The sequence below is a fragment of the Quercus suber genome, unplaced genomic scaffold (assembly GCF_002906115.3).
Source record: "Quercus suber isolate HL8 unplaced genomic scaffold, Cork oak 2.0 scaffold_474, whole genome shotgun sequence".
Taxonomy (NCBI): domain Eukaryota; kingdom Viridiplantae; phylum Streptophyta; class Magnoliopsida; order Fagales; family Fagaceae; genus Quercus; species Quercus suber.
The window spans coordinates 360,829-373,246 of record NW_027069925.1 but is presented as its reverse complement, the minus strand read 5'-3'; the positions used below and the strand labels follow the sequence as shown (position 1 = coordinate 373,246).

The following is a 12,418-nucleotide window of genomic DNA, read 5'->3' as shown; positions in this document are numbered from 1 at the left end:
TTTTGTTGAATGTACTTGTAATCTCTCTATCGTACCTCTATGAAGATTGTGATTTGAGTAGTACGGTTAGAATTGCAAATTAAGCATGGTTGCGCATGTTTAGAATGTTGATACATTAAGAATGCCTTTTGTTGTGATGCAAATGCATTTGCATTGTAAAACTATATGTATGAATAGAGCGTAACAGTTCTATACTTGGTGCCTAGCGATAACGGCATTTTGATGTATTTTTGTGCATTTACATTCTCAACTTCTCTGCCTCTCAATGAGTGTTAGATTACATTCTCAGCTTCTTTATCTACGTTCTCAGTAGGTGCATGTACACATTTAGTTTATGAAACTCGAGGCTCCACTGGGAAAAACAAAGTAATCTGCCTGAACAGGGGATTTGCCAAAGTGTTTAAAACAAAAAAAAAATTTCCCAGTAAAACTCGAGTTTATGAAACTCGAGTTCCACTGGGAAAAACAGAGCAAAACAGGGGAACCCTCTCGGCCTGAACAGGGGATTTGCCAAAAAAAATTTCCCAGTGGAACTCAAGTTTATGAAAATCCGAGTTTCACTGGGAAAATCAGGGGAAAACAGGCGAACCCTCTCGGCCATGAACAGGGGATTTGCCAAAAAAAAATTTCCCAGTGGAACTCGAGTTTATGAAACTCGAGTTTCACTGGGAAAAACAGGGCAAAACAGGGGAACCTCTCAGCCTAAACAGAGTATTCAGAATAGCTGAGGTGAAGGTCTTCAGTAGAACTCGAGTTTTTATAGACTCGAGTTCTATATCTCAAGTTTCAAAAACTTGCCTTCTGTTAGCATTATTTTTTGCGCACTTTTTGATTTCAAAACCTCACATTTTTGTTTCTTTGTACAAATGCGATTATTTGTTGGTAAGTATTGCGAACATCAAGCACATCTGGCTGAAGTTATTTATCTTGTTATTTGTAAAAAATTGTTCAAAGAAGAATCTTATTTTTTTCACTAAAATAAATAAATAAATAAATAAATAAACATAAAATGAAAAGGAAAGAAAGAGAAAATAAGCTATCTAGCCTTTCAAATTTAGGCGTACAAAAAGTTAATCTGATTTCCCATATTAAATTATAATTATAGTTTAGTATTGTGCTATTAGAGTATAGAGAAAAAAGACATAACATAAATTATATAATATTTTTTAAAAATTAAAAAGGCTTATTCTTAAAATCATGAAAAACCTTATTTTTATAATTCTATAGATCCATTTATTTTAAATTATTTGTTATTCTTCTATTGATCCAATTTTACTATCAAGTTTCATAATCTAATATTATATTGTTTCTCCATTTATTGTAAGGCAAAGAAATATGGTTTGAAAGAAAAATCGATTTTGGGAGTATATTGAAGAGCTAAATAGTTGTTTCCCATTCTTATTTACAATCCAAAAAAATACATCCCAAATAAAAACCCTTATGGTCTCTCTTCCCAAAAGCCTTGAGTGGGAAACGACCCGGAAGCCTTGAGTGGTGGTTTGGTTTTGCGTGTGGGACAATAACACTACTCTAAAAAGAGTACCATCGTATATCTTTATTCCGACTCTTGAGGGTAGAGGGGTCCATTAGTGGTAGGCATAATATGATTCATATAAAACCAAAATAAAAAAAAAAAATCAGCTTTCATGGAATATACCCTCAGAATCATGCACCAACACATGTCCAAAGATTAGTTTTTTTTTTTTTTTTTTTTTTTTAACTTCAAAACTAAAGATTTTACTCAAATATAATAAATTTCATACTTTTCAACACAAAAAATGAAGGTTTTTTTTTTTTTTTTGGAGCTAAACTTGAAAAGAAACCTACAAAAGAATCAAGTTAAGACCCAATTAGTCTAAAATGTACTGAAGGGGGGGGGGGCGGGAGGGCAGAAATTGACTGAGTGGACCAAGTAAACCTAATTGGACTGAAATAGATTTTTTTATTTTTTTAAGAAGAACAAATTATCTTCAAAAAAAAATAGAAAATATACATTATATTTACAATGTAAAATAATTTAATAAATTTCTTACGTTATTTTAAAAAATTAAAAAAAAAAAAAAAATCATTGAGAGGTCCAAATTGTGCTGAATGCTTTAAAATGAATTGTTTTACAACGGATTGTTGGGAGGTTCTTAAGCCAACGTATATATGTTAAGAAAAGAGTGAAAAACATAGCTTGTGAATAGGTAAGGGTGTCCTTGTTATGGCTCTTTCGAACTCGAAAATCATTTTCCTTCATGTTACATATAAGAAACATACTGACAAATGACAAATCACCCAAATTATCATGTTGTTAGAACAGTGCTTTCAAGATTCAATGTTACTATATATCATGAAGCCTATCCAACTGATAGAAGCTTACTGTCAATTACCCAGATTATCGCATTATTAAAACAGCGTTTTCGAGGTTACCAACTTACCATATTTCATTTAGGATTCATGTCCCAGACTTCACAACTGCAGATTTTAACATATTGTCTCTCATATCCTTAACTTATACAACAACTACAAAACCTTAGTCCCAAAAATATAAGTTATGTCATCTATTAATGCAGAATGAAAATATATATATATATATATATATATTATGTGTGTGTGTGTGTGTGTATTCTTGTCAGAAAAAGTCTTGCCAGCCTAAATCTATAGAAGTTTGGACCTTTTTAACATAACAAGCAAACGCATGAGGAGCTTGGCTCCGATTAAACTATACTGCGACCAGTGCTTACCTTCTTGTCTACATGAAAATAGATACAATGTTAAAACACTTTTCTGCTTTCAAATTTACAGCATTTGATACATATTACAATCACAGTTGAGTTCAATTAACCCATATCAGTTCTTTCTAAGCATGTACACTTCAAAGCACAAAGAAAGCTTAATACATAATACACTGACAATTTTTTAGACACATTTGAAAGGCACCCAATAAATATTTACATGACAAAGCTCAATTCTAAACTTAAAATTTAAATCCTATTTATCAACTTTAAACAGAAGATAATGATGTACAAGCACTAAAAATTACCTTGATTACAAATTTCCTCTCAATAAAATGGCTATTAATATATACAACTTCTCAATGGTGGGAAGCCGATTGAAAATTTTCAGCAACTTGGATCATTTCTACATATCTTTATAACAACATTACTGAAAGGCACCTCTAGTGGCTGAGCACGACCCTGGTTGTGATAACCTCACTGAGATTCTGAGCTTGTAGCCTCTTCCACTGTAAGACTAAGCAGGCTCACGAGGACGGGTAGCCCAAAGCGAGCTCAAAGCTCGAAGGCGTTGGAAGTACTCTCCCAAGGCAAGAAGACCTCGAGCTGCCTGCCGCACAGTGAGGATGCGATACATCTGCTGCAAGGCTTCCGGCCGAAGATGGTCAGCCTGTTCCAACAAAAATCTCATTTAGCCAGTGAAATAGGTACAACTTCCTATTATGCATATAATCTGAAATTACAGTCTGAAATAAACAAAAATGTTTCTACAAAGATTTGCTTCTTCGTGATGAATCCTATGGCCGCATGATATAGTGCAGAGATGTTTCAAAATGCAGTAAAAACTTTAACGTTAACCAATGTATTGCTAGGGCTTAGTATCAGTCATCTGGCCCATTAAATTAAGAAGAAAATAATACAATAAAAGGCCCAAAAAAAAAAAAAATGCAAAACCCAAAAGGAGTCTTTCCCAACATAATTGCCTCAGAATCTATTTACAAAAAAATCCAAAGTGCCTGTTCTTTTACATGGCCACATGAAAAGTGCAGTCAGTAGACAATTTGAACCATTTTTTTATAACCAAGACCTGCCCAACACGCACCCTTTGGACTCGTGGTGGCCAGAGAAAACTTTGGATAATGCAGTCTTGGTTTATATCTGCTGACAAGGAACAACTTCATGGGACTTTAATATATTTCAGGGAGGGCAAGAGCAAGATGCAGAAAGAAAGTAATGCAAATATCAGTTGCATGCATTGAGGGTCAGAATTTGGAGTAAAACCATTTAGTGTCCTTGAGAAAATGCAATGCGTACCTGGTTTACAAAGCCCACTAATGATTCCAACTTCTCCATCGCAGAAGCCACATGCTCAACCAGTAGTCCAGCTGCTACAGTGTCAGCCAGAGTTTGCTGGAGTTTCTCCATACCCTGCGTAAGAGCATCATCTGCTTGCTGACATGATTGTTGAAGATTATAAACCTCCATTAGCTGTTGTTCTGTCATGGGGTCAAGTTGAGGTAGAAGCACCTGTAATCAACATGGATTAGTAGCACATTATTTTTATCTTTCGGAATTTACAGCATAATTGCATTAAAAAGAATACAAAAATAAATGAAAAGCCCAAATTTGAGCACAATAGCTACCAACCCCCCCCCCCCCCCCNTGATGACCCCACCACAAAATTCTGTCTCATATGGATGAGAAGCCAAATTTGAGCAAAAAAGGAGGTTCCTTTTACCAAGTTTGAGTGCTTGAGCACCAAACACTGATTTGTTGGCACTATTATGCCTAGGCAAACCTAAATTGGATTAATCACATAGTATAAATTTCTTTATGTCTGCAAATAGGTGGCAATGATCCTCTGTCCTTTCAACCCCAAGTACAGGACCCTAAGTACAGGATGAAGGCAGGACTAAAATCATGTTGCTCTTACAATGTCAAGAGACTTAAGTGTTAGAGAGAGAGAGAGAGAGAGAGAGAGAGAGAGACCCTAAATAGGACTAATCGCACAGGAGAAGATTCCTTTATCTTTTCAAATAATAATATTAGGTTTGTACATGTGTTAGAGGTTGGCGTGTGCAGGGTGTGTGCATGTGTTGTATACAAATATATGCCTTTTGCTGTTCATAAAGATGTCAAGCATTTCCTTTACTTCATTGATTTATCTATGATTGGAAACTATGCAGGAGAGACTTTTAATTATTAGAATTCATCCAACCTTAACTAAAAACCCAAATTATAGAGTTAACATGTATGATTCCCACATATTAATTCAAAATGAACTACACATCACCTTAAGAAGGTCTGACGGGCGAAACCCTCCAATCCACGAGAAAAAGCGCTCAGCTGATGTCTTCCACATGCCAGACATCACATAGAAGACGTCAGCGCTTGCTGCAGATCCTTTCATACGGAAAAATTTAGTGTAATGTTCCAAGCCATTGTCTACTAGCATTCGCAGCTCTACATCACTTATATGAGCATTCAAAGCAGTTCTCAAGTCCCCAATCTGTTTATTTTGTTCTTCCACCCAGTGTCCATACTCCATCTCAAATGCTATAATCCCTATAGAATCCTTAGTGTGGGCTAATTTTAGAATACAATATCATAAGAGAACAAAGAAGGAGGCCACGGACATGATACAAGAAGAAAAATGTCCCTAAGGGAAATAAAAACCACAAGTTATACTCGGCATGTCTGACAATTATACATGAGGCTAAATAGCTCATAAAAAATTCAATTGTGGTGTTACAACACTTCAACCTTCTGAAAGTTTTGTTTATGCTTAGGGTGAAGACATTTCTTTTTGATGGTGCATTAAGATGCATTGAGCATACATATAGGCATTTTTAGTAACAACTTATATTTCTAATCACTAATTTAATCTTCTTGAGCTGTTGAAATACGGTTGCAGAGAGAAAGTTCTAAGAACATAAACTTTCAATTTTAGAATTTAGTTATTGGGAATAACTAATATAGTTGTCCTTGTACCAAAGAAGCTTATGAAGTATTCAAGGGATTAAGATTCAAATAGAAAACTGCAAGTATATCCATGAAACAACCAGTAAAATGACAGAGATGTAGGTATAGTTGCTGCCTGAAACTTTAATACTGTATACACTATTTTGCTTTTGTGCCCACAAAAGTGAAATGCAGCACTATTATCTTTGCAAGTTTCCAAAAGGAGTAAAGGATAATTGGAAATACATGAAACAACTATTTTGACATGGCACTATGTCAAAGTCTTTGGATATTTTTTCCATGTTCACATAATTTTTTGGACATTTTGTTTTAGACCATGTTTATAGTGTGAACTCCTTGTTTGGTCATATTGATTAGAAGGTGCCATTGTTCCATGTGATGCATCCTCAGACTAGAAAAATCATATAATAAAAATGAATTAGCTTAGCAATCAGAAGAATGCACCAAGATACCTAAACTTTGAAGATTTTCACCTGATTATCAAGTTTTGTATCCTCCAGAATCAAGGATGAAGATGAATTTAGATTACCATTGCTTTTGAAATTTTCTCCCCATGTGCTAATCTGGGGGATAGGCTCATATACACCTATCCTTCTTGTGGTAACAAACTGGGCTGAAGTAGAGTTCATCGTTTGGACTGATCATAAAGGTAACTTAATGAGCGTTTGTCCTAAATACACATAGTTAAGAAAGACAGAGAAATGCCGAAATTAAATAAAGAAAAGAACCATGTCAGGTCTTCTAAGATTGATATAAACACCATGAATATAAACATGGATCTGAAAACTTTATGAGTTACTCTGTTTTCACAATGTTTGTAGCACATTATTAAAGGAAATCCCTACTATTGTCTGATAAAAATCTGAGAATGAGTTGAAATTATTTGATTGACATCTACATAGAGAATCAAAACACAATGAAACCAACCAGAAGTCCAAAACAGAACAAAGCATATTGCTCCTTAAAATTAACAATCCAGTAACAAAGATTAAAAAGATCCAGGTTCACAACATAACATCCAATTAAACTAAAGGAGATGGAAATTTGAAATACAGAAGCAAGAAGATGTTCCTTGTCAATTCAACATAAAGTATGTCCGTAAATTTCTAAACTGGATTTAAAGTTCCATAACGATAAATTTTCAACATCCAGATGAAAGCAACAGATTGTCAATGTTGGAACAGTTATAATATCACCATTCTCAGAACTCCATAGTAACTGAAATGCATAGTACTAAGTAATCACACAACACACTCCTTTACAACAGTGAGGGCTATCCTTTTTTGTCGGATTAGACAGAATTGAGGTAGGCATAAAAGAAATCGATCAGAAGAAGTTGAAGTCAAAAGCTTCCCCTCAAAGCCTTGTCTATCAACCCACAGAAGTATACACAATGACTTTGAATCATAACGATAAATTTTCAACATCCAGATGAAAGCAACAGATTGTCAATGTTGGAACAGTTATAATATCACCATTCTCAGAACTCCATAGTAACTGAAATGCATAGTACTAAGTAATCACACAACACACTCCTTTACAACAGTGAGGGCTATCCTTTTTTGTCGGATTAGACAGAATTGAGGTAGGCATAAAAGAAATCGATCAGAAGAAGTTGAAGTCAAAAGCTTCCCCTCAAAGCCTTGTCTATCAACCCACAGAAGTATACACAATGACTTTGAATCAGACACATATTCAAATTGTTTTCCTCAATTTTCCCATCCCAGAACAAATTCAACACCCAAATGCCAAAAATAAAATCCATATCAAACCGTTTCATACCCTTGCTATTGATTTCAAATAATTGATAAATGATCAAGTCTATTACTACACCATGGTTGGAAACACAAAGAAACAGCAAAAAATTTCCTTGGAAGGAGAATCAAATAGAATTATATATTAAGTTATGAACTTTCACTTCAATATACTGTTGATTTTGAAGTTTAAACGAGAACCAAATAAGATACATGAAGTTATGAACAGCAAAAACACTGAAAATTACCAATTAACCGTCTCTACCAAACGAAACCGGGGGAATGGGCAAAGTAACAGGGCAAGGGATAACTCAAAACCATAAACACCTGAACAACAGCACCAAGATGCAACAAATCAAAGAACCTGTTCATTGGGATCCTTGAGTTCAGCAGCCCTGGCACCTGATGCAAGGTTGTGAAGTATGAGATCCCCACTAAGACTTATAGAAGCCAAGTGTTCATCCTTGCAGTTGTATATTGCACCCGTTATTGTATTGGTATGACCTCTCAGCCATTAAATACATCGTTTCCTCTGCAAATCCCATATTCTTACAACTTGACCACTTCCACCAGAACATATGTATCTGGATACCTTATTGCTGAAGCTGATAGCCGTTATAGACTCCTGCAAAATTATTTAAAAAATAATTATAATAATAATAATCAACCACAACCATAAAACTAAACCAAGAAAATTCATTATCTTGGGTGTACAGATTAAGTTTCAATGATGACCATCAAGGACTCACCACAGTGAATGATTCTTGTATGGGTGCAAATCAATAAGATTTTCACCACATACATGCAAATACAAAAGGAAACATACACATAGACACACATAAACACACACAGATCACAATCAATAGATCATCTTCTATAATGATACAAGAGTTCAGCACCCTAACTTCTCTCCACCAGGTGCTACATTAGTTGATTCATCCATCAAACCATCTTGTAACCCTTACAAGGTTGGATCACTCATCCTAGAAATTATACACGGTAGTCTTACATATACAAAAGCTTCATGTGTCTACTTTAATTCCAGAAAGCATGGAGGTCCCCACCCACAAGTATAACATAAGTTGCTTACATTTTTGGTTATTGAATAAAGGATTGATGTAGTTTCTATAAATTCCTTTTGTGTCATTTCCTGAATGAAATTTTCAGAAGTTTTGTCGAGGATTTAATTTTTCAGCTTCTAGACCTTGTATGCACACACATCACAACAACAACCAAGCCTTAGTCCCAAAATGTTGACATTAGCTAAGAATCTTTAACATACTAGTCAAGGTCGGCTACATGCATTCTTTTACATCAACAATTGAACAGCTTTTACCTTTTATTATCAAGCATAATTCAACTTATTCAAACACAAACATATACGCATACGCATACGCATACACATACACATATCTCCTAATACACGCAATGTGCATTTAAATACTAGTCCTATTCCTGTATATCCCAATCCCAAGCAGAAAGCAAACTGAATGGAACAGCAATTCTTAACCTAACAATATCTTCAGCATTTTAACACTGCAAGAGTCTACTACTTCACCGAAAACACTAGAATTACCTCAATGTTGTCTCCACTATCGGCTCCGGCCACCGGAATCGTCCCCAAGCTCTGCCCATTCTGACGCCACAACGAGATCTTCTTATCATCTCCAGCACTCGCCACAACCAAATCTGCAAACAATCACATACCACCAAAATTGATCAAACAACTCATAGCTCTAATTTTTCTCTCCGCCACCACTTAATAGTAACCTAAAAACAAATTCTCAAAACTCAAAAAACACTTCCATCCATTTTCTCAGCCACCAAACAAACCCTAACAAATCAATCATCGATGAAATGCAATTTCAAAAGAGAGAGAGAGAGAGAGAGAGAGACTGACTGGTGTGGTTCCACTTGACTGAATTCACTAAGCAACCAGGAGAGGGAGTGTAAAACACTTCCATCCATTTTCTCAGCCACCAAACAAACCCTAACAAATCAATCATCGATGAAATGCAATTTCAAAAGAGAGAGAGAGAGAGAGAGAGAGACTGACTGGTGTGGTTCCACTTGACTGAATTCACTAAGCAACCAGGAGAGGGAGTGTAGGTCAAAGCGCAAGGATCGCCGGCTTTCACCGAAACATCGAAGAGCTTCACAGTGTCTCCTCCGCTTGCCGCCAATAACGCCATTGCTGGATCCGATAAATTCATCGTTTCCTTTTTTTCTTTTCTTTTTCTCTCTTTTACTCTTTCTCCGTGAACTTTACTAAAATATAAAGCACCACCTAACTCTAAAATTTTCCCAGGAAAATCAATTCAGCAATAGAAATAGTAAATCAACGCATTTTATTTTGATTATAATTCAAATTCAATGTAAATGGGATTTCCTTCGTTTCGTTTTTTCAAACATCTTTTCGTTTTTTTTTTTTTTTGGGATTTGGTTTTCCCTGAGAAACCCTACATGAGAGAGAAAAAGAGAGAGAGGTTGGGCCGTTGGGACGAAAATTTAAAATGAGAGAGCGCCTTTATGCTCAAGGAGCCCAGCTTTCCTTTTATCTTTTTCTTTTCTTTTCTTTTCTTTTTTTGGTTTTTGAAAAGGAAAATTGTAATCATAATGTTGACAACAAACTTGGGCCTAGTCATCGGTTGCAAACAATAAAATGATCTTTTGCTTAATTTATATATAGACCACCGTTACTCTTAATGCACCTAAATGCTAAAGGAGAACCAACAACGTATTCAAGGGATATAGATTTGAGGACCATGCATTAGAAGGCAAGAAGAAAATTTGCATATGTCTTATGCCATATTAGACTGGACATAAACAAAAATTTAAACCCAAACAATGCTCACAGAATCCCAGTCGATCAGCCCAATGAGCTCTATATGTGCCATTCATGTGCAATAGCAGACTAACTGTCCTCGACACCTGAAATTGAAGCAAAAGCCTCAGACAAGCCTGTAAAGATAAGGTAAACATTTCCAACAATTCAACAACAAAAAATAAACTAGAAAAAACCTCAAGGGGTGAAACAGGCACAAGCCAGCCACATAATCCTGCTCCCCAGATCTTCACAGGGAAAAATAAACTGTAAGGAAGCGCATTCTACAGGAAATCTTCTAATCAAAGGAAGGCAGGAAAAAAAACATACAAATGAACATCTTACCCGAAGTTTCTGCCCCACAAACAGTTTTCCGGCAGCAAGCAGCTTTGACAGTGGTACATCCAGTACAGCATCCATTGCATACCTGTGAGCCAAGGTGATATTACATGATGTCATGAAGCAGTAAATAAAGCAAATTCAAAAACAAAGCAATTGAATTCAACATACAAAAACTTTGACATTTGAGAATTTTCTATGACATATATCTCACATGCACCATCCATAAGACAAAGTAATTTGATGCATGCATTTTTAACAAACCTCTTTTTCAAGGTTCACCAATTTTGCATTTTTTAACCCTCGTGTTATGTTTGGGCGGGGGAGGAGGCTGCGGGGCATCATCCCTAGGCTCATCGTCATGCTGCAAAGACATTAGATGCATACAATCAATATTCGATGTAATTGTAAATAATAAAGTGAACTGCAAAATAGGCATATACAGGAAAATTAATGTTATCATACCATAGAGCTGTGTTTGTGTCCTATTTTATGTCCACCTGTCCCACAAGTGGGAGCTCTTCTAGCACGTTGTGGTCTACCTCGTGGGGGTGAAGGCTGAGGACGGGGATTCTCGTCCGGTACATCAGTATCTAGCTGTGGAGTGTCAGTCCCAACCGGAGGTCCTACAGGGTCGGATGAGGATGAGGTAGGTGGGTAATGATGCTCTGTGTAGAGGCCAGAAGTGGGGATCATTGTCATGGGTTCAGTATGGGGTGGGTCTATGGGCAAAGTGGGTGCACTAGAGCTGGTGGGTGGGTATGAGGGTGTCTCGGGGTGCAATGGAGGGGTCAACTGAAAATGGATATCGAGATCGAAACTGGACTGTGAAGGTGGGGTGGGTGAAGGGACCTCGGGCTGAGGACATGCATCTACCATGGGTGGAGGGACCTCGGACTGAGGAGATGCATTTGGGATGGGTGGAAGGACCTCGGTCTGGGGAGATACATCTACAATGGGTGGAGGGACCTCGGATTGAGGAGATACATCTGGGATGGGTGGAGGGACCTCAGGGTGGGGAGATGCGTGCAGGATGGGTACAGGTATCTCATGACTACTTACAACCCGAGGGGTTGTTGCATGCCGACCACGGCCCGTAGCTGCACTTGTGCTTGGGCTTGCTATAGCAGGCCGACCACGGCCTCTAGCTGAAATTGGGCTTGGGCTTGCTGGAGCAGGCCGACCACGGCCCCTTGTTGTGCTTGTGCTTGGGCTTGCTGTAGCAAGCCGACCACAGCCCCTAACTACGCTTGTGCTTGGGCTTGCAATATCACGCCGAGCACGGGTCAGTGTAGTTACGGGTGCTGCACTTGTGCTTGGGGCTGCAGTAGTTGCTGGCTCAGTCTCAGTACGGCTGTTTGCCTGCCCAGTGGCTGCAGGAACACCACCAAGCCTAGCCACAGTATATAGGATGCGCCGGATATGGTTGTGTTCTCGGCTGCCTACCGGAACCCAATTCAACAACGCTAAATGACTTTCAATCTGGAACAGAGAAAGAACCAGTACAATCAAAATTTTCCACATTTATGTAACAATTATAAAATGCATAATATAGAATGTATTAATCTACTTAAATACTCATCTAAACTAAGAACTGAAAGTTTTATTATGATACTATATGCAACAGAAACTCTTTTTAATTGGATGTCAGTCAGATCAAACCAAATTTGTTCAAAGAAGAAATCAATTGATCCTACGTTCGTACATGTACTAAAGAAAAAACAAAGCAAGCTAGGAAATATAATTAGAACACATTACCAACTGATGTAATTTAGCGCTGTTGCGGTCGACATACTTTA

The 12,418-nt window shown here is 37.0% G+C and overlaps 3 protein-coding genes across 5 annotated transcripts; all 3 read right to left on the bottom strand.

Moving 5' to 3' along the window:
• Positions 1–2,748: 2,748 nt before the first annotated feature.
• On the bottom strand, positions 2,749–6,339 carry LOC111996174 (transcription factor TGA1-like). Its single transcript, XM_065762794.1, has 5 exons — positions 6,176–6,339; positions 6,004–6,093; positions 5,014–5,325; positions 4,035–4,247; positions 2,749–3,390 (listed from the first exon to the last, which is right to left on the bottom strand). Exons 1-5 carry the CDS (start codon positions 6,329–6,331, stop codon positions 3,238–3,240), a joined length of 924 nt encoding a protein of 307 aa, XP_065618866.1. The 5' UTR covers positions 6,332–6,339; the 3' UTR covers positions 2,749–3,237.
• Positions 6,340–7,113: 774 nt separating this feature from the next.
• On the bottom strand, positions 7,114–10,757 carry LOC111996173 (protein NEDD1-like). 3 transcript variants are annotated; one of them, XM_065762808.1, is made up of 6 exons: positions 10,626–10,757; positions 10,478–10,528; positions 10,312–10,387; positions 9,513–9,749; positions 9,033–9,145; positions 7,114–8,081 (listed from the first exon to the last, which is right to left on the bottom strand). In XM_065762808.1, the coding sequence occupies exons 4-6, from the start codon at positions 9,667–9,669 to the stop codon at positions 7,971–7,973; spliced, it is 381 nt and encodes a 126-aa protein (XP_065618880.1). In that variant the 5' UTR covers positions 9,670–9,749; positions 10,312–10,387; positions 10,478–10,528; positions 10,626–10,757; the 3' UTR covers positions 7,114–7,970. The 3 variants fall into 3 exon arrangements, 2 of the variants coding, with proteins under 2 accessions (XP_065618880.1, XP_065618881.1); XR_010624713.1 differs by lacking the exons at positions 9,513–9,749; positions 10,312–10,387; positions 10,478–10,528; positions 10,626–10,757 and adding an exon at positions 9,357–9,409; XM_065762809.1 differs by lacking the exons at positions 10,312–10,387; positions 10,478–10,528; positions 10,626–10,757 and having other exon boundaries at positions 9,513–10,085.
• Positions 10,371–12,143, bottom strand: LOC136062991 (extensin-like). Its single transcript, XM_065762793.1, has 4 exons — positions 11,085–12,143; positions 10,921–10,983; positions 10,626–10,707; positions 10,371–10,417 (listed from the first exon to the last, which is right to left on the bottom strand). Exons 1-4 carry the CDS (start codon positions 12,141–12,143, stop codon positions 10,371–10,373), a joined length of 1,251 nt encoding a protein of 416 aa, XP_065618865.1.
• Between the last annotated feature and the right edge of the window lie 275 nt (positions 12,144–12,418).

What these genes read in the sequence shown, in the direction of transcription:
- LOC111996174 (XM_065762794.1), bottom strand. Translation starts at nt 6,331, where the DNA reads ATGAACTCTACTTCAGCCCAGTTTGTTACCACAAGAAGGATAGGTGTA. An exon ending in AACATGGTCTAAAACAAAAT is followed by an intron (nt 5,326 to 6,003) that starts GTCCAAAAAATT and finishes GTTCTCTTATGA; the next exon opens with TATTGTATTCTAAAATTAGC. An exon ending in GCCCGTCAGACCTTCTTAAG is followed by an intron (nt 4,248 to 5,013) that starts GTGATGTGTAGT and finishes TGTTGATTACAG; the next exon opens with GTGCTTCTACCTCAACTTGA.
- LOC111996173 (XM_065762808.1), bottom strand. Translation starts at nt 9,669, where the DNA reads ATGAATTTATCGGATCCAGCAATGGCGTTATTGGCGGCAAGCGGAGGA. An exon ending in AGTCAAGTGGAACCACACCA is followed by an intron (nt 9,146 to 9,512) that starts GTCAGTCTCTCT and finishes GATTGTTTGCAG; the next exon opens with ATTTGGTTGTGGCGAGTGCT. An exon ending in ATAGTGGAGACAACATTGAG is followed by an intron (nt 8,082 to 9,032) that starts GTAATTCTAGTG and finishes ATAATTTTGCAG; the next exon opens with GAGTCTATAACGGCTATCAG.
- LOC136062991 (XM_065762793.1), bottom strand. Translation starts at nt 12,143, where the DNA reads ATGTGGAAAATTTTGATTGTACTGGTTCTTTCTCTGTTCCAGATTGAA. An exon ending in GACACAAACACAGCTCTATG is followed by an intron (nt 10,984 to 11,084) that starts GTATGATAACAT and finishes ATGTCTTTGCAG; the next exon opens with CATGACGATGAGCCTAGGGA. An exon ending in CGCCCAAACATAACACGAGG is followed by an intron (nt 10,708 to 10,920) that starts GTTAAAAAATGC and finishes CTTGGCTCACAG; the next exon opens with GTATGCAATGGATGCTGTAC.